Source organism: Eptesicus fuscus, chromosome 17 (genome assembly GCF_027574615.1).
Source record: "Eptesicus fuscus isolate TK198812 chromosome 17, DD_ASM_mEF_20220401, whole genome shotgun sequence".
NCBI lineage: Eukaryota > Metazoa > Chordata > Mammalia > Chiroptera > Vespertilionidae > Eptesicus > Eptesicus fuscus.
Genome location: NC_072489.1, coordinates 20,891,873 through 20,911,445, shown reverse-complemented (window position 1 = coordinate 20,911,445; position 19,573 = coordinate 20,891,873). Strand labels below are relative to the sequence as shown.

The following is a 19,573-nucleotide window of genomic DNA, read 5'->3' as shown; positions in this document are numbered from 1 at the left end:
CTCTGTCTGAAAATCAATGGAAAAAATGTCCTCGGGTGAGGATAAAAATAAATAAATAAATAAATAAATAAATAAATAAATAAATAATAACAATCTAAGTATTTATACATTTTATTACATAAGAAAACTGATTTTTTCTTTTAAAAACTTTTTGTCATGGAAAAATCTCAAACACACAAAATTAAAGACAAAAATAAACATGAAACAATATATAACTATCACTCAATTTCAACGACTGGCAAAAGTTAGATACTACCATTTCTTTTTCTCGGATATCCATTCCACAGTCCTTTTGTAGAGTACTTTAAAGCAAATTATGGGCCCTAGCTGGTTTGGCTCAGTGGATAGAGTGCCGGACTGTGGACCAAAGGGTCCTGGGTTCAATTCCAGTCAAGGGCATGTACCTTGGTTGCAGGCTCCTCCCGGCCTGGACCCTGGTTGGGGTTGTGCAGGAGGCAACTAATCGATGTGTTTCTCTCACATCGATGTTTCTCTCTTTCCCTCTCTCTGAAAATCAATGGAAAAATGAAAAATATATCCTCAGGTGAGGATTACCAATAAAATAAAATAAAGCAAATTATGGGCCCAGCCAGTGTGGCCCAGTGGTTCAGCATCAGCCTACGAATCAGGAGGTCACAGTTCGATTCCTGATCAGGGCACATGCCCAGGCTACGGGCTCAATCCCAGTGTGGGGTGTGCAGAAAGTAGCTAATGAATGATTCTCTGTCATTATTGATGTTTCTCTCTCTCTCTCCCTCTCTTTCATCAATAAAAATATATTTAAAGCAAAGTATGGCCGGAACCGGTTTGGCTCAGTGGATAGAGCGTCGGCCTGCGGACTCAGGGGTCCCAGGTTCGATTCCGGTCAAGGGCATGTACCTTGGTTGCGGGCACATCCCCGGTGGGGGGTGTGCAAGAGGCAGCTGATTGATGTTTCTCTCTCATCGATGTTTCTAACTCTCTATCCCTCTCTCTTCCTCTCTGTAAAAAATCAATAAAATATATTTAAAAAATAAATAAATAAATAAATAAAGCAAAGTATGGTCATCAAACATTTCACCTATAAATGTTTATGTATCTTCACTGGCTTAAACCTCTAACAGGTAAAAATATATATTACAATATTATCATCACACTAGAGGCCTGATGCATGAAGATTTGTGCAAGAATGGGCCGTCCTTCCCCTGGCTGCCAGCACTGTCTTCGCTCTGGCTGGAGCCGCCTTTCCGCCTTCCCATGCTGTCCAGAGGCCCAGAGCAGCTGGGGCGGTGCAGAACGCCTGTGTCGCGCCCTGCCCCCAGCCACTAGGTGCCTGCATATGCAAATTAACCCATCATCTTTGTTGGGTTAATTTGCATACTCCTGGTTGGCTGGTGGGTGTTGTGAAGGTACAGTCAATTTGCATCTTACTCTTTTATTAGTGTAGATAAAGTTAATATTAATTTTAATTTACTTTTCTGGATAGAAAGTGTTAATTTTTATTTATGATTTTTGTAACTGATATTTTTCCAGTTTTATTAAGATATGACTTAATTTCCAAAAAGTATGATGTATACAATGGTGTTTGGCATCTATAAACATTGTGAAATCTCACATACTTCTGTGTGTGTGAATGCTTCAGATCTACTCTTAGAAAATTTTAATTACACAGCATAGTATTATTAACTAGAGTCACCATGTTGTACACTGGATCCTCAGAACTTATCATGTAACTGAAAGTTTGTATTCTTTGTTCAACATCTCCCCATTTCCCCCAATCTCCTGGCAAACACCATTCCACTGTTTCTCTTTTTTTTAAAATATATTTTATTGATTTTTTATAGAGAGGAAGGGAGAGGGATAGAAAGCTAGAAACATCGATGAGAGAGAAACATCAACCAGCCGCCTCCTGCACACCCCCTACCGGGGATGTGCCCGCAACCAAGGTACATGCCCTTGACCGGAATCGAACCTGGGACCCTTCAGTCCACAGGCTGACGCTCTATCCACTGAGCCAAACCGGTTTTGGCCACTGTTTCTCTTAATTGAAATTATTTTAAGATTCCACTTATAAATACATTGATGTAATGAACATGGGAGTGCAGTTATCTCTGAGATTCTGTTTTCATTTCCTTCAGCTATAATTCCAGAAGTGCAATTGCTTGCTCATACAGTTCTATTTGTAATTTTTTGAGGATCCTTCATACTGTTTTCAATAATGGCTATGCAATTCACCTTCCAACCAACAATGTACAAGGGTTCTCCTTTCTCCACATCCTCCCAAACCTTGTCCTTTGTGGAGATTTTTGATAATAGCTATCCTAAAAAATGTGGTGATAGTTCAGTGTGATTTTAATTTGCATTTCCCTGATGACTGATGTTAACATTGAGCACCTTTGCCTGTACCTATTGGTCATTTGTGTTCTTCCTTGGGAAAATGTCTATTGAGGTCCTTCTCCATTTTTAAATTAGATTATTTTAACCTATTGAGTGTTATGTGTTCCTTATGTACTAGTATACTTAATATTAACCCTTATCAGATAAGATTTACAAATATTTTCTCCCATTTCATAAGTTGCCTTTTCCTTTTGTTGACTGTTTCCTTTGCAGTGAAGGTTTTTTTTTTGGTTGATATAGTCCCATTTGTTTTTATTTTTCTTTTGATGCCTGCACTTTTGGTGTCATATCCAAAAAAATGATTACCAAGACTAATGTGTAAGAGATTCCCCCCATGTTTTCTTCCAAGAGTTTTTCAGTTTTAGGCCTCACATTTAAGTCCTTCTATTTTGAAATTTTATGAGTGGCGCAAGATAGGGATCCAATTTTGTCTTTTACATGTAGATATCATTTTGCAAACACCATTTATTAAAGACTATCTTTTGCTACTGTGTGTTCTTGGTGCCTTGTCAATGATTAGTTGACCATATATGTGTGGATTTATTGCTGGGCTATCCTTTTTGATTGGTCTATGTGTCTGTTTTTATGTCAGTACAGTTGTTTTAATTACTTTTATATAATTTGAAACTAGGAAGTGTCATATCTCTTGCCTTTTCTTCATCAAGATTGTTTTGATTATTCTGGGTCATTAATGATTCCATACAAATTCTTAAATTATCTGTTCTGTTTCTGTGAAAAATGCCATAGGAATAATGATAAGGATTGTACTGAATCTGTAGATCACTTTGAGTAGTGCAGATATTAATAATATTACTTCTTCCAATCCAAGAACATGGGATCTTTCCATTTATTTGTATCTTCTTCAATTTCTTTCATTGATGACTTATATAGTTTTCAGTGTACAAGTCTTTCACCTTGGTTAAATTTGTTCCTAAGTATTTTATTGTTTTTTCATGCTATTGTGAATGAGATTGCTTTCTTACTTGTTATATTTATAAGCCAAATGGGAGCTAAATTAAAATTAGGCAGAGCTATGCATGAGTGGGATAAAGATACACAGCATGGCAAGCCTGACAAATTTAAAAGGAATTCTTTTATTCAAAATATTATTTAAGCAGTATTTCACACAAAGCTGAGAAACTGAGTAATATATATTATCATCATTTAACAGAAGATTATAATTCACATTTCATAACATAAAACAAATTAGAAAATTAAGGTAAACGGTTTTTGAGAATAATAATCTAAGTCTTTTTCCAAGATAAATTATTTTTTAAATATCTATAACACTCATTTTACTGTACATATTAGGAAAACATTTACTAATTATGAAATAACTTCTATGAGTAATAATAAAGAAGTTTTATAGCAGTACAATACCTTGGTTAGTGCAGCAGTATGATCTTCTCCACAACAAATATAAACTATTTTCTGAGTTCTTAGTGACTTTAGTAAATTAGGAACATACCTATCTGAAAATTCCAACAAGAGACGTTAACAATATTTAATTAAAACTCTTCTACAGGGTTTCCTCAATAGCTCCCCAAGGTCAGTGGACAGTGATGACTAAATAATTTTAACCATGATTCAATGATTTTTGCATTACAAGCCTACTAAGTTGGGTTCCAGGCCTTCCTATTCTACTGCGATGAAGGAGGGATTTAAAAACAGTAATTTAAGTGCTGAACTGCCTAAATGCCAATCAGCAATCAAGGAATTAGAAAGCTATTTGCTTCTAATCCATACACATACTTTATATTCACCTCATGGTAATTCAACTCATAGGATCACATATTTTGAAAATTATATTTTCTGTTATTTTCTAGAAGAAAAAGAGACGTAATGCCCTACCCTATTTTTCTTATGCAGAAAAAAAATTTTTAAATTATTTTTGAGAGTATTAGTTGGTTATCATTACCAGTTGTTACTAGACCAACAACTCACTTTTGTTATTACAATTATGTTGAACTTTATGAATCAATTCCAAGATCCCAAATTGTTTCAAGTAGTTATAATTTTTTAATTCCAAATGTTTATTTTCAAGACCCTAGCATCAATGTTAAAAGTGAACCCCAAACTAAAGATTAATTTAATGATCCAGATTATTTTAATAAATCCTTGAAAATTTTAAAGATTAATGCTTTGTTACTTTTCAAAATAATTGTATTGCTTCTTTTCACCACTGTTGGCCAATAATGTGGTTACCAATTTGAAGTAATGTTTTTCAATTATCTTTTAATGAATATCCAACAGCAAAGAATTTTTGTGTAGATATAATTTCTATAGTTTATTTTATGATAAAATGTTATTTTTTTGGCCTCCCACCATCCCCTAAAATTATTATCAAATGGAATTTTAAAATTAACCTCTCATCCCACCTCTCTATCAGGGAAGATTTCAGTACATTTCTCTTTGACACTAAGAATCGCTCACTGAGCCATTTCAAAAGATCATCTCTTCTTAAAAGCACATTTACAGTAATGAGAACCTACCATTTTCATCATTGAGACCTAGTTGACCAAATTTGTTGCGTCCCCATCCAAAGATAGCTCCAGAAAGGGTGAGTACAAAACTATGGGCTCCTCCTGCTGCAACTTGCATGAAAGGGATTCCAAGCAAAGACTTAATCAGTTGTGGTGAAGCTTGCTTTTTACAGTCAGTGCCTAAACCCAACTGGCCATATTTATTCTGTCCCCAAGAGAAAACTTCACTTGCTGTAAAACAAAAATCATAAAATAAACGATTTTTCTCACACACAAAGTTTCATTTGAAGATCATCAGTTATTTTGAGATATTCTTCCTCTTATCAGCTGGAAATACATATTCCTCTTGATTAAGTTTATTTCTTATATGGAAATATATTACTTAGAAGAACATTCTATATTTAGTACACTTTAAGTTGACTGACTTTAGTGATGAATGGTAAATCAAGTAACTTTATGCTCCTCAGGAAAGGACCATCTCTTTTTAATATTCCTTAGGTTTTACTTTTATTCTATGATTTCTCCCCAAGAGGCACTCATCCAAGCTCAAGGTTTCAGCTATCAATAATATGCTAATAACACTCAAAATTTTATTATCAGACCAGACCTGTCCTCTGAGCAATAAACCCATGTCAATTGTTATCTGACACCTATACTTGGATATTTCAAGGCACTTTCAGCTCAGTGTATTCCAAACTAAATTCATGACCTTCACTCTACCTTCCATACCTGGACCTCTTCCTAGGGTTCCCTCTCTCAGTAAATGACATTGTAACTAATTCAGCAGCACAAATCATAAACATAGGTAGTCATCCTGAATATTCCCCTCCTCTCTTACCTTATACAGAGATTTGTATCAATCTATTATCTATCACCAAGTTATATACAGTTTTATTTCTAAAGAAAAGTATGTCAAAAAGATCCACTCCCCACCATCTCACCTGGTTCCTATAATAGTTTGGTCTGCTTGTCATTTTTGCCCCCACACTGCCACCCTCTTTTGCAACTTTAAACATATTTTTTTATTAAATAAACAAAACTAATACATTAAACTAATAACTGATTCACTAACAACTGATTTTTAAAAATTCATACTATAAAATAGTATACAAACTAAGTCTCCCTCTAAAATAGATCTCTGGTTTCTCTCCCAAGAGATAGCTACTCTTTATCAATTACTGATAAGTACTTCCAGAAATATTCTATGCATATACTAGCAGGCATTTGTACATATACATAGAATATAAAAATGCAGATTTGATAATGTGGCTCACCTGAAAAATGCCGATTTTTCGCCCACTTGCTGTTCCTTTCGACTAAATTTCCCCTTCATCTTTGTCTAATTCACTTCCTCTCTCCCCCAGCAGGAAGCCCTCTGTGATCTCTCAGATTAAGTTCAGTCACTCTATTACATGTTCTAAATATCCTAAGTTTTTTTCTTTACAGTCTTTTTTCATAGTATGTAATCACAGTGTTATTTGTGTGACTGTATCATAAGGGCTAGTAGTGTACTGCTTATCACTGAATGTTGCACACTCCAGAGTGTCTAGTTCATACTAAGTGGTCCGAGAGAGAGAGAGAGAGAGAGGGGGGGGGGGGGGTAATAAATAAGATACTGTACTAAGATTAAACCTGAACAAGGCAAAAGATTACCTACCTATGAGTCAAGATAGAAAACTGCCCTCAACAGTAAAACCTCTGGGTTTAAATTTATCATGGATATACCTACCAAAATATTAAAAGAGAAGTTGGCAAAGTAACAATAAAGAATAGAGGAATGCCAGTTTCCCTATTACTTATAGAAGTCTAAATTCCTTATTTTGGGATTTAAAACCCTTTGTAACAGATTTGTTTTTACTTCAGTTTCAACTAAAGTAAGAGTATGTCTCCCATGCTCTCACAATACCCACATAAAACTACATATCAATACTCAAATAAGCAAAATAGTTTCCTGATTCTATGCCTTTACTAATACTATCACCTTAGCCAATTCTCAACATTTCCCCTGGCTGTCTCTAACCATTTCTCCAATTCTGAATAAATTCTACTCATCTTTCAAGACTTGCATCAAATACATAACCCCTCATTATTGGCACTAATTCTACTGACTGGAACTAACTACACTTTTTCTTCATTCCTCTAGCATTTTACTTTAACCTTGTCCAAAATAGCATCTATCCTATATAATAAAGAGGTAATATGCAAATTGATCATCACTCAAACACACAAGATGGCTGCCCCCATGTGGACACAAGATGGCCACCACGGGAGGGAAGTTGGGAGGGACCAGGCCTGCAGTGGAGGGCAGTTGGGGGTGGGGGGGGAATTAGGCCTGCAGGGGAGGGCAGTTGGGGGCTACTAGGCCTGCAGAGGAGGGTAGTTGGGGGCGACCAGGCCAGTAGGGGAGAGCAGTTAGGGGAGACCAGGCCGGAAGGTGAGGGCAGTTAGGGATGACCAGGCCGGCAGGGGAGGGCAATTGCAGGGGACCAGGCCTGCAGAGGAGGGCAGTTAGGGGCGACGAGGTTGGCAGGGAAGGGCAGTTAGGGGCAATTGGGCCGACAGGGGAGCAGTTAGGTGTCTATCAGGCTGGCAGGGGAGTGGTTAGGGTGTGATCAGGCTGGCAGGCAGAAGCGGTTAGGGGCAATCAGGAAGGCAGGCAGGCAAGCAGTTGGGAGCCAACAGTCCTGGATTGTGAGAGGGGTCCCATATTGGAGAGGGTATAGGCTGGGCTGAAGAACAACCCCCCTCCGTGCACAAATTTCATGCACCGGGCCTCTAGTATATATATAAAAGCCTAAGCGACCGTCCAACTGTTCGACCATCTGACTGGTAGCTATGATGCGCAATGACCACCAGGGGGCAGACACTCCAACCACTAGTTATGATGCACACTGACTACCAGGGAGCAGATGCTCAACGCAGGAGCTGCCAAGCTGCGGTGACCTGGCAGCTGTGGTTCTCAGGAGATGCATCAGGAACCAGAGAGGAGGGAGCCCGATTCTGAGGTGTATCACCCGAGAACTGGCCTCTTGCAATCCGGGACCCCTTGGGGGATGTTGGAGAGCTGGTTTTGGCCCTATCCCTGCAGGCCAGGCCAAGGGACCCTCTAGTGTATGTGCGTATGTGTATGTGTATGTGTGTCTTTTTTTCCCTTTAATCTATAATTATTTATTTGTATATCTGTCTCTTCCACTAGATGTTATGTTCCCTAAAAACTTATCTTAAGATAAGTCTCTTAACACATTGCGGGCCAGTAGTCTTATTGCTAGCTTTATTCAGTGGCCAGATAAGTTTCTATTAAACGAGTACAAAAAAACGTTTTACATAACTGTTAAAGGCATGCTTTAAAATTAAATACCCATTGCATTTTGAAGTTATTTATTGCATGTTCTTACAAGCTAATATCTTTTTAAAGTATGATACTTTGTAAAACACGGTGTAATAGGAAGCGAGAATTCTCGTGATCTGTCCGCCATGTGTTAACTTATCTATATTTTCCTACAGCTCTAGCCTACTGCTTCATTCATAGTAGGCCTCACCAGACATTTAATAAATTAAAATAACATAATATTAATAAAGAAGCTACTGGAACTTACTTTTAATGGTAAAAAAATGAACATATGGCAGTTTCTTAACCCAAGTTACAAATCCTTAGCTGGCATATGAAAAAAATTAAACTAATAAGAAAGGAAATCAAACAAAGCTAATAGGAATCTTGGCCTTCTCTGTTTTATTTATAAATAGTTTATCTGTGAAATCAAATGAGGTTGGGCAAGTCATAACTTTCCCCAGCTATGAAGGAATAGCATTTAACAAACTAAAGAAACAATTAGAACAAAAATAAATGTCATTCATGGCTATAAAGTAGCAATATATAATTTGACATCATACAACAACAACAAAATATCAAATACCTATGGAAAAGTCTAATAAAAGGAGTCTAAGTCTTCTCCATAGAAAACAACAAAATACTATTGAGAAAAATTAAAAGATTAAAGTAATGGAGGGATACAGCATGTTCAGAGATGAAAAGACATTGTGTAAAGACTTTTCTCAAATTGATTTATAGAGACAATGCAATCCAAATCAAAATCCCAATAGTTTGTGCGTCTGTGAAAACTGTCAAGCTAATTCTAAAATGTTTATGAAAAAGAATCAAGAATCAGGACAATCTTAAGAAAGAACAAAATTGGAGGACTTTCTGCTCAATTAAAGTATCCTATATAATAAAAGCCTAATATGCTAAGTGTCTGGTCGTCCAGTTGTCTGTTCAACCAATCAAAGCATAATATACTAGTGATATGCTAAGGCTGCTCAACCACTCCCTATGATGTGCACTGACCACCAGAGGGCTGATGCTCCTACTGGTAGGTTACCTTGCTGCTGGGTTCTGGCCGATTGGGACAGGCCTGACACGCCCTGGAGCCCTCCCGCGGTCCCGCCCCAGCTGGCCAACTTCCCGCATCCCTCCCCGGCCTTGATAGTGCACCGGTGGGATCCCTCGGACTGGCCTGCATCCTCTCGCAATCCAGTACCCCTCGGGGGATATCAGAGAGCCGGCTTCAGCACGATCCCGCAGGCCAGGCCAAGGGACCCCACTGGTGCACAAAATTGGTGCACTGGGGCTCTAGTCAAGTAATAAAACTGAAAAAGGAAAATAAAATAAAAACAATGCTTACCTTTAGAAAGTGCAAGTGAATGATAATAACCACAAGCAACTTGTACTATCTGGATATCTGATAAACATTTAATATTTCTAGGAAAGAAGAGATATCAGGATCAGTTAATTCCAGTTATTAAATGGATCCTGAATACTATTCATATATGCTATTTCTTGACCACCTACTATGTACAAGTTTTTTCCTACCAACCTAGCAGTTCATGTTATATTTTATACATGCCCAATTTATCAAAAATGTTAGTCAGTACACAAAATCTAGACATAAAGAAAATTAAAAGTGTGATGAGAAAATACTTTGAAAGGACAACATTTAGCAAACTATGTGCATAACTCAAATATCCCTCAGAGCGCTTTTACAATTTAGTTTTCTTTCATCATCAAAATTTAAAAAAAAAAAATTTTAAAGCTTAACACATAAAACTTTTAATATATTTGTAAAACAAATGTACATGATCTAATTTGTCTAAAATTGATGTCTGGCCTAGTTTAATATATGTTCTCTTCTATCAGGTTAAGAACTAAAAACATTCCTATTATGTGAATTGCTACCAATTCACAAATTATGAAATCAATTCCTTTTGGCCCTTTTGCTTTACATCTAAATCAGTGACATTCAACTTAATTCCTAACCAGGGAAATTTAATCAATACACACTTATTATCACTGACATGTTCAGTCATATTTCTGCTGTCTGCTTTTTTCCTTATATTTTTATAGTTTCTTTTTTTCTCCCATTTCTGAATTTTCCTTAACTGCAATACGATTTCTCAAACAATACAAAAATCAAGTAACTGTATCAAACATCACAGATTTTTCTTAAGCAGTGCCCTTTACCTGATCATTCTATTGTTTTTACTGAATGAGTGTTTTCAAGAAAAAAAGTGGGAAGGAAACATAATATGTTTCTTATTTCCCTTTACCTGATACTGCCACCTGACCTGATTCGGCCAAATGAAAGTCCGGAGCAAGTTCTGACCAGAGAGTCGATACTCATGATTTTCGGGAGGCAGCTTCAGCAAATCAAATTATGAGCAGGAGAAAAATGAGTTACTCTAATCCCATATTATGGTATTAAAAATATTTTTATTTACTGGATTTATGACTTAAATATAAAACCTGAAAGTTATGTTGCTACAATTTAGCAGAACCCATCAAGTTAGAAGGATATAATGTACCCTCAGATTTTAAAAGGTAGCAAAATGCCCATTTTTCTGCAATTACCAAAATCAAACATTGGCAATGCAAAAACAGGAATTAATCAAGTCCAATTTGCAAACCAAATAAAACACTTCAAAAATTACATTCTTAGAGCACCCTGTATCTTTTCCTTCACAGCATTTATCACTATTAATTACTGATATACTTATTTATTACCAGTGTACTGTTGAACATTAAGCTCTCTGAAGGCAGATTATGTGTCTTATACCCACACAATCCCTGCCATCTACCCCAGTGCCTTACAAAAAGTATGTAATGAATACATTGTTAAAGGATAAGTAAATTTATAAAGTCTTCGAGACTTTAGTATTAAAACCATTTTAACATGTATTTAAAACTGAGTGAAATTAATAAAATGATTTTTGACCAAGCTGTTGATTTCTATAGTCCAGAAACAGCTGTTCTCACAAGGAACATATCACACCTTCCTGTCATAATTTTTTATTGCATATGTCCAATAACTAGAACTTTAAAAAATAAGCTATGAATTTAACACAATTATTTTTCTAAAGTTTGCATGGAAAAGTATATATTTCAAGATACATTAAACTAAAGATAGTAAAATCAGGTCTATAGAGACCACTGATACTGATAATTTCAGTCTTTTTCAAGAATGGATTATTTCAGCCAAAACCGGTTTGGCTCAATGGATAGAGCGTCGGTCTGCGGACTGAAAGGTCCCAGGTTCGATTCCGGTCAAGGGCATGTACATTGGCTGCGGGCACATCCCTGGTAGGGGGTGTGCAGGAGGCAGCTGGTCGATGATTCTCTCTCATCGATGTTTCTAGCTCTCTATCCCTCTCCCTTCCTCTCTGTAAAAAATCAATAAAATATATTAAAAAAAAAAAGAATGGATTATTTCAAAATGTAACAAAATTAGAAGTAGAAAAAGACTATCAAAGTAGTAAGAATTTCAAATATCCATTTATAATTAGTTTTACATTCTTTAATTTAAAGTATCAGTTAATTTACATACTCATCTTTTAGCATAAACATGGATTTTGTTCTCAAGAAAGTACAGTCCAATGTGAATCTTTACATTTCTGATAAAAAATTACTGGCAGTCTTTCATAAAAGTATCTTCTTACTAAAATATTAAATTGACCTTTAAAATTTGAAAATATCAGTAAAAACAACATATATGTCACAATAAACCAGACAGACTAGTCTACAACAAATGTATGAGCTTGAACAGGAAAAATGACAACACAGCTTAATGTTAATATTGGATGTTTAACTAATATAAAAACAGAATTTTAAAGCAAAGGCCTCAAGTTAAGATCTCTTTCAGGTCCCCATCTAGGCTCATAAAATAGTAAAGTCACAAATACATAATTTATTACTGGGCAACCTTCAAATAAATTGATATACAATAAAATTCTCTTTACAGTTAGTTACCTTTCTTTCCCATTTACTAATCATCTACAGATTACTGATTGAAATCTCATATAACAGAAGTGAACAGAAACAAAAATGTAAGTAGTGAGAATTAAGACACCAGTGGAGTAAAAATGAGGGAAAACTAGAAAGCTCTGCTATGAACCATAGTTGAGAATATTAACTTAGAAAATCTAACATGTATGTTCCTTTTCAATCCTAAAACCAAAAAACTTTTAAAATCTTAAATTAAAAATCCCATTCTACAACAATTACTTTTGGGAGAAAATAAAAGCAGTAGAGAATATGACAAACGTGCAGTCACTAGGTTTTCATGAATGCTTTGTAGTACCTAGCCAAAAACCACTGGTTGCAAATTACCATTTTCTGAAAGAAATCAAAATTGAAATGACTAAAAGAATTTACTTAATTAAAAAAAATTTTTCCCCCAACAGAACCATCATTAAGAGACATTAAATCCCGAGTAGAATAAAGGAATCGAGAAAAAAGCAAGCGAGTGCAAAGGGTTAAAAGCATAATGGGAATACTTATTTGTTTCACCACTCCAAGTATTTAATTATCATCACAAAAGAAACAAGGGGGAAGAAATTTGTTGAGGTCTGTGAAATTTAGTTACAGGTTTAATAAAGAAAATAGGTGATTGTGATGTATCCAAAGTCTCAACAGACAGTCCCTTACCACAACAAATATAAAATGTCAGACCAAAGATCAAAAAACTTTTAATATGTTACAACACAGGGAAGGTTACAGGCTTGTTAGAAGAGCTACCTTTTCCTAATGAAAAATAAATCAACAATAAAAAACTCATTTCTAGCAATGATGAGTTCCTGTTCTGATATATATTAGCAGTTACTGTGCTTCATTTTCTTATCCTAGTATTACTTCATATTTCTTAAACCAAAATAAACATCATTTTTAAATTAAATACAAAATATCTAAATGTGTGTTTAAAAAGTGCTACCTAAAATTAGCTTAATTCCTTGGTTCCCTGGAGATTTCTCTTTTGTCCCTATTAACTATTAGTCGGAAGAAAGAGCAAGAATTTAAGGAGGCAAAAAATTGTATAATTTTTAAAACTAAGCATGACTTTGTGTATTATTTATCTAAAATAAATTAGATGTTTTTATTTAAATATTTATATTTTTACCTAGATGGGTTCATGTTCTTACAATTTTTAACATTAAAACAATGATTATGCCTTACGTAAATCTTTAAGACTACAACACTGATGAAGCATTATTTATTTTTCATTTTTAAATAATTCTATGATGACTTTAATAGTTAACATAAATTAAATCATGGTCACTGCTATATAAAAAAGTGGAAAGTAACTGAATTCTTTTTACACTAAGCATGTGGAACTTTTTTGCATGTGGAACTTCTGTACTGAATAAAAACAATAAATACTAAAAAAACAAGGTAGAGAAACATGCAACCAATCAATATTTACTATGTCAATAGCTGGGCTAGTCAAGATATGTGGGGAAAAACAAAAGTATATAAAAAAGGGGGCACTCTACCCAAATTAAAGGTAAAAACCTAACTAATAAACTTCAGAATTCAAAGGGGAGAAATAATAGGTGTCAACTTTTACATGCCCAAAGTATACAGGATAATTTAATAATAAATTTATGACAAAAGATTATTAAAGACCTCTTTTTGGTCACCTTTGTTACCTGGGTACTCTGATACATTCCTCTGATCCTAGCAGGCCAAGTTGTCCATCAGAATCGAGACCCCAAGCATACACCTGGCCCTTGTCATTTAGTGCTAATGTATGAGCTTCTCCACATGAAACAGCTATAATATTTTGGGCATCCAGGGCAACAACCTGCTCTACAGAAATCAAGGAGAAAAACATTATATTCTAGTTTAGAACTACCAATGGAAATAAAACACAATCTTCATCTTGCATAAGAAACCTAAGGAAATGCTGAAATACAGACTAAGTATAACTTCAGTTATTCTGAAAAATCTAGCAAGTTGTTCCATACAAAATTTTCATTGTGGAATATACATATATATCATAGTGCATGATTGACTCAGAATATAGGGTGCTGCAAAAAATTGTATACAAACATTTTGAATAACTATGTAGACAGTGTTTATTAAAATACATTTCATTTTCAAAATTGAGCTATCAGCTGTTAAAGTGTGTACATACTTTTCGGGGAAACTCTGTATTAAGTGACTTGAACATTTGGGGGAAATGTTAAGGGTTATAAATATTCTCTCAGAAAGTGATCTTCATTCAAAGCCATTACCAATATAAGAGAGTCCAGCTGAAAAGGGAATCACTTAAATAACCTGGGCTGTTTTTTTTTTTAATAATAATAAAATAACTGACACATACATTACCATATAGATACTACTATGGAGTGATTCTGAATTTAATGAAATAATCTGAATTGGCAATTTCTAATAGGAAACAAATTTTTTAGAGCTCATAAATGAAGCATCTACTTGATAGGCTAAGGAGAGAATTGAAAGGCAATGTGACCACAACCAATGGATTTCAGTTTATCGACTGCCATTTTAACATCAAAGACATAAAAACTCCGTATGTGGTTAAAATGTGCTCAAGTTTTAAACTAGAAATTAATTCTAAATACTGGCCCTTCATAAGGCTATCAGTAACCACTGACAAATCAGTCAAGAAAGTGAAATTGTTTCCTTAGTCCTAAAAAGTGCAATGTCTTATCAGTTTACTAGCTAATAAGAGGTTTATGTAGCTAGTAAACATAAATTTATTATTGATAAATACTGAAGTTTACTAGCTACATACACCCCACAACAAGTTTTTGTTTGTTTGTTTTATTAATCCTCACCCGAGGATATTTTTTCCATTTATTTTTAGAGAGTGGAAGAGAGGGAAAGGAGAAGGAGAAACACATAGATTGGTTGCCCCCCCCCCCCCCCCCAGGGCCCAGGAAGAACCTGCAATCCAGGCCCTTGACTGGGAATCGAACCCTCTACCCTTAGATGTGAAGGCCGATGCTCTATCCATTGAGACACACAGGCCAGGGTCCACCACAAATTATTTTAAGACGCCACTTAAAATTAATTCTTTTAGCTTAATAAGAAAGCTATGTTTGTCTTTATTAAACTGAAAGCGCCTCATGTTGAAGTAGTTAAAATTAATCAACCAGGGTTTCTTCAGAAGCATATTTTAGCTCTGTATACAAATGCAACTGTTCAATAATGAAACAGATTATATCAAGGAGGTTTAAATCCCTATGTATAGAGAAATTAAAATTTTATCTGAATTACTATCCTGAATTTTGGGGTGGGAGGTTAGCCCTAAATAGCTTCTAGGAATCTGTACAACTCTAACAATATTTTAAGTACTTACCTTATAATACTATATGAGTTAATAACAAGAAGCTGTGAACAGTACGTGAAAGTTCATTATACTAATCTCTCACTCTTTGTATGCACATTTTCATAAAATTATATTGCAGAAACTTACAAAAAAGGAAAACAAGGTATAACATATTATCCCTCCAAAAAACTAAGAAAAAGGACTTAGAAGTATGGCATCATTTGTTTACATCAAAACATTCCCGTTAGTTTTAATTATGAAGAAATAAAACACAGAGGAGATTTCTACTCTCTCACAGAGGCCCCAGAAATAAGTCAATGTTTCTCCAAAACAATCCTCAAGGGTAACTAGTGAAGAGCAGAAAATGTTAGGATGACAAGAGGTATGAATAAGATTGGTTGGTTAAACAATAATAAACAAAGAGTACCTAAATTAGAGAGCAATGGCTATAAAATCAAATGCACTTAAAATCCAAGAAACAATCATTCAGACTAAACAGTAATAGCGTATAATACCTCTTGTGCTCCAAGTTCTAAACACACAAAGACAAGTGAAACAAGAATTCTAGCTCTCAAGGAGTTTACAGTATATAGAATAACAAGTAGGATAAAGGATTGTGATTAAATGCTAAAAGATACACAAAAGGGACATGGGAATTATTAAAGCTTTGAAAGATACAAGGAGGAATTTTGGAAGACACTTAAAGTAAGTTCTGAGTTAAGGACAGAGGAAGAGATTCCATGTACTCATTTGAGAAAATTCAATTTGTTATATAGCAAAACAAACTAAAAGCAGTGAAAAGACTGATAACATAAACAGGAAAATAATATGTTCACTTAGAACTCATAAAGCCATACATTTTTAAAAATGTATTTTTATTGATTTCCGAGAGGAAGGGAGGGGGAAAGAGATAGAAACATCCTATCCTATATAATAAAAGGGTAATATGCAAATTGACCCTAACAGCAGAACAACTGGGAATGACCAGTCGCTATGACGCACACTGACCACCAGGGGGCAGACGCTCAACACAAAAGCTACCCCCTGGTGGTCAATTTGCTCCCACAAGGGGAGCTCCGCTCAGCCACAAGTTGGGCTCTGTGAGCACAGTGACAGTGGCGGGAGCCTCTTCTGCCTCTGAGGCAGCGCTAAGGATGTCCGACTGCGGCTTAGGCCAACTCCACATCAGTCGAACATCCCTCGAGGGCTCCCGGGCTGCCAGAGGGCTATCTAACTGCCAGCTTAGGCCCAATTCCCTGGGGAGCGGGCCTAAGCCAGCAGATGGACATCCCCTGAAGAGTCCCAGACTGCAAGAGGGCGCAAGCCCAGCTGAGGGGACCCTCTGCACAGTGCACGAATTTTCGTACACCGAGCCTCTAGTCAATGATGAGAGAGAATCATCCATCGGCTGACTCCTGCACGCCCTCTACTGGGGACTGAGCCTGCAGCCCAGGCATGTGCCCCAACCATACCTTCCTGGTACATAGGCTGATGCTCAACCACTGAGCCACGCCAGCAAGGCAAGCCACACACTTTTAATTTATGTACTTTTCTATGTGGTTTTTAATCTTTTATTATAAAAGTTTACATTTATCAAGAGAATGAGAAAACAAGCACACACTGGGGGAAAAATCTTTGCAAAAGACATTTAATAAAGGACTATTATCTAAAATACACGAAAAAAACTCTAAAACTCAACAAGAAAATGAACAACCCAATTAAAAAACAGGCCAAAATCTGACAAGACACCCCACCAAAAAGAGGTAGATGGCAAGTTAAGCCTATGAAATGATGGTCTACATCATAAGTCATTAGGGAAACTGTAAATTAAAACGATATACCACTATACACCTATTAACATGGCCAAAATTCAAAACGCTGACATCACCAAATGCTAGCAAGGATATAGAGCTATAGATCTCTCATTGCTGGTGGACATGCAAATGGTACTGCCACTTTGAAAGAACAGTTTGGCAGTTTCTTACGAAACTAAACACTCTTATCATACTGATCCAGCAATTGCACTCCTTGGTCTTTACCCAAGGACTTGAAAACTTATATCCACACAAAAACCTTTCCACGGGTATTTATAGCATCTTTATTCATAATTGTCAAAACTTAGAAGCAACCAAAACATCCTTCAGTACGTGAATGGATAAACTGAACATCAAGATGATAGGATATTATTCAGCACTAAAAAGAAATGAGTTGTTATCAAGCCATGAAAAGATATGGAGTAAACTTAAATGTGTATCTTTTAAGTGAAAGAAACTAATTTGAAAAGGCTACATACTGAATGATTCCAACTATATGACATTCTGGAAAAGGCAAAAATTTTGGAGACAGTAAAAAGACCTAATCTGTTGGCGACCACTGGGATAGGTCGTAGCTTCATGTAAAATGCTAAAAGATACAATCCTTCCTGTTGAATAACTAACTGGATAAGAACATCCTATTTCCTTTGGAATCTAAGAAATATATCCCTCAATTCTTGAGTTTGTGAAAATTCATGTAGAATTATCTCCAAACTCAATGATCTGTGGTCAATGAAAGCTACAAAGAAAAAGAAAAGCTACAAAGATGGTGACTACAGGCTTCTTTTAAACCTTCTTAAAAGATGATGCAAAACTCTAAAAACTTATGAAAACTGAAGGATGCTAAATACTGATTTATTTCACTACTGCACCATCCTTCTAGGAAACTCCATAATTATTCTAGTTATAATTTCAGTCATTTTATTTTAGGCTACTTGGGAATACAATCAATTACAACAGCCTTCTTGGGCTTAGGAACCCTACATGTCACTTCAGCACTACGCACTATGCCTAGGGGTCATTTTAAACTGTAAAATCACCAAAACAAAAAGTATAAAAATGCACCCTAGCTGGTTTGGCTCAGTGGATAGAGCATTGGTCATTTTAAACTGTAAAATCACCACAACAAAAAGTATAAAAATGCACCCTAGCTGGTTTGGCTCAGTGGATAGGCCGCGGACTGAAGGGTCCTGGGTTCGAGTCCAGTCAAGGGCACATGCCTGGATTCCAGGCTTGATCCCCAGTAGGGGGTATGCAGGAGGCAGCCTATCAATGATTCTCTCTCATCATTGATGTTTTGATCTCTCCCTTCCTCTCTGAAATCAATAAAAATGTATTTTTTAAAAAGTGAAAAATGAGGCACTAAATATACCTCAAAAAGAACAGTTGTTTACAGTATTGAAATGAGAAAAGGGTAGAATAAAAATATTATTTTATTTCTCTTCCCTTTTCTTTCACTAACAGATGTGTAATTGATTAATCAACCGTATATATTTAACCTTATGTTCTAGCTAAGATTTTGTTACAGTTCTCAGTTGACCAGGCAAGAACAAAAAGATTTTTAACTCAGCAATTTGAGAAAAAATATAAACATTATTATGTCACTCTGTATCATACTCTGTCATCCACAGATGTTAAAATCTTATGTGGTATTATTGTGTTCCCAAAGGGTTAAAAATGGCAAAAAATATTTACACGAAATGGGCAAAAAAAAAAACCACTTCTCTAAAAAATCTTTAAAATATGAGCCAAAAAAAAGCTTTTTAAAAAGCAAGTTGGCAATACACTTTACAATTCTAAACATGCATGCCCTTTGACTCAGAAACTTTCCTTTTAATAACTCATTATACATTGTAAAACAATGTTTATTGAATCTGTAATTGGGGGAAAAACAACAGGAAATAACCTGATATCCAGTAATAAGTAGATAAGGTATGGAATATCTACGTGATAAAAATTGATGTTTTTATTAAAAAGAATGTCTACATATTAACAAGACCTGGTGCACGAAATTTGGGTTGTCATGGGGGGATGGCCCAGACTGGCCTGTGCCCTCTCATAGTGTGGGAGCCCCGCAATCAATCGCCCCAAAGAGGTAGATCCCACCCACCCATCCAGGGCTCCTTGATGGATTGCCCCAAAGAGGTAGGCCGGAGCCAGGGGTCCCGCCACCGCACTGCGCAGAGCTGCGGGACCCCAAGGTGTTGCTAAGCAGAACCACTGGGACCCGCCTCCAAGCCGCGCATGCAGCGCCAATTCCCTGCCCATGCAGCCTCCTGGT

At 35.9% G+C, this 19,573-nt stretch overlaps 1 protein-coding gene across 5 annotated transcripts in view; it reads right to left on the bottom strand.

Moving 5' to 3' along the window:
* The window catches only part of HERC4 (HECT and RLD domain containing E3 ubiquitin protein ligase 4), a 98,487-nt gene that overhangs the window by 57,929 nt on the left and 20,985 nt on the right, over nucleotides 1-19,573 (bottom strand). For 3 of the 5 annotated variants that reach the window (XM_028151456.2, XM_028151459.2, XM_028151462.2), the window contains exons 4-8: nucleotides 13,833-13,992; nucleotides 10,461-10,550; nucleotides 9,539-9,615; nucleotides 4,869-5,090; nucleotides 3,757-3,848 (exon numbers count right to left, since the gene is read on the bottom strand). In XM_028151456.2, the coding sequence (XP_028007257.1) occupies nucleotides 3,757-3,848; nucleotides 4,869-5,090; nucleotides 9,539-9,615; nucleotides 10,461-10,550; nucleotides 13,833-13,992 (641 nt within the window). Of the gene's footprint in view, nucleotides 1-3,756; nucleotides 3,849-4,868; nucleotides 5,091-9,538; nucleotides 9,616-10,460; nucleotides 10,551-13,832; nucleotides 13,993-19,573 lie in introns of those variants that run through there. The other 2 variants (XM_028151461.2, XM_054728907.1) reach the window with 2 other exon arrangements.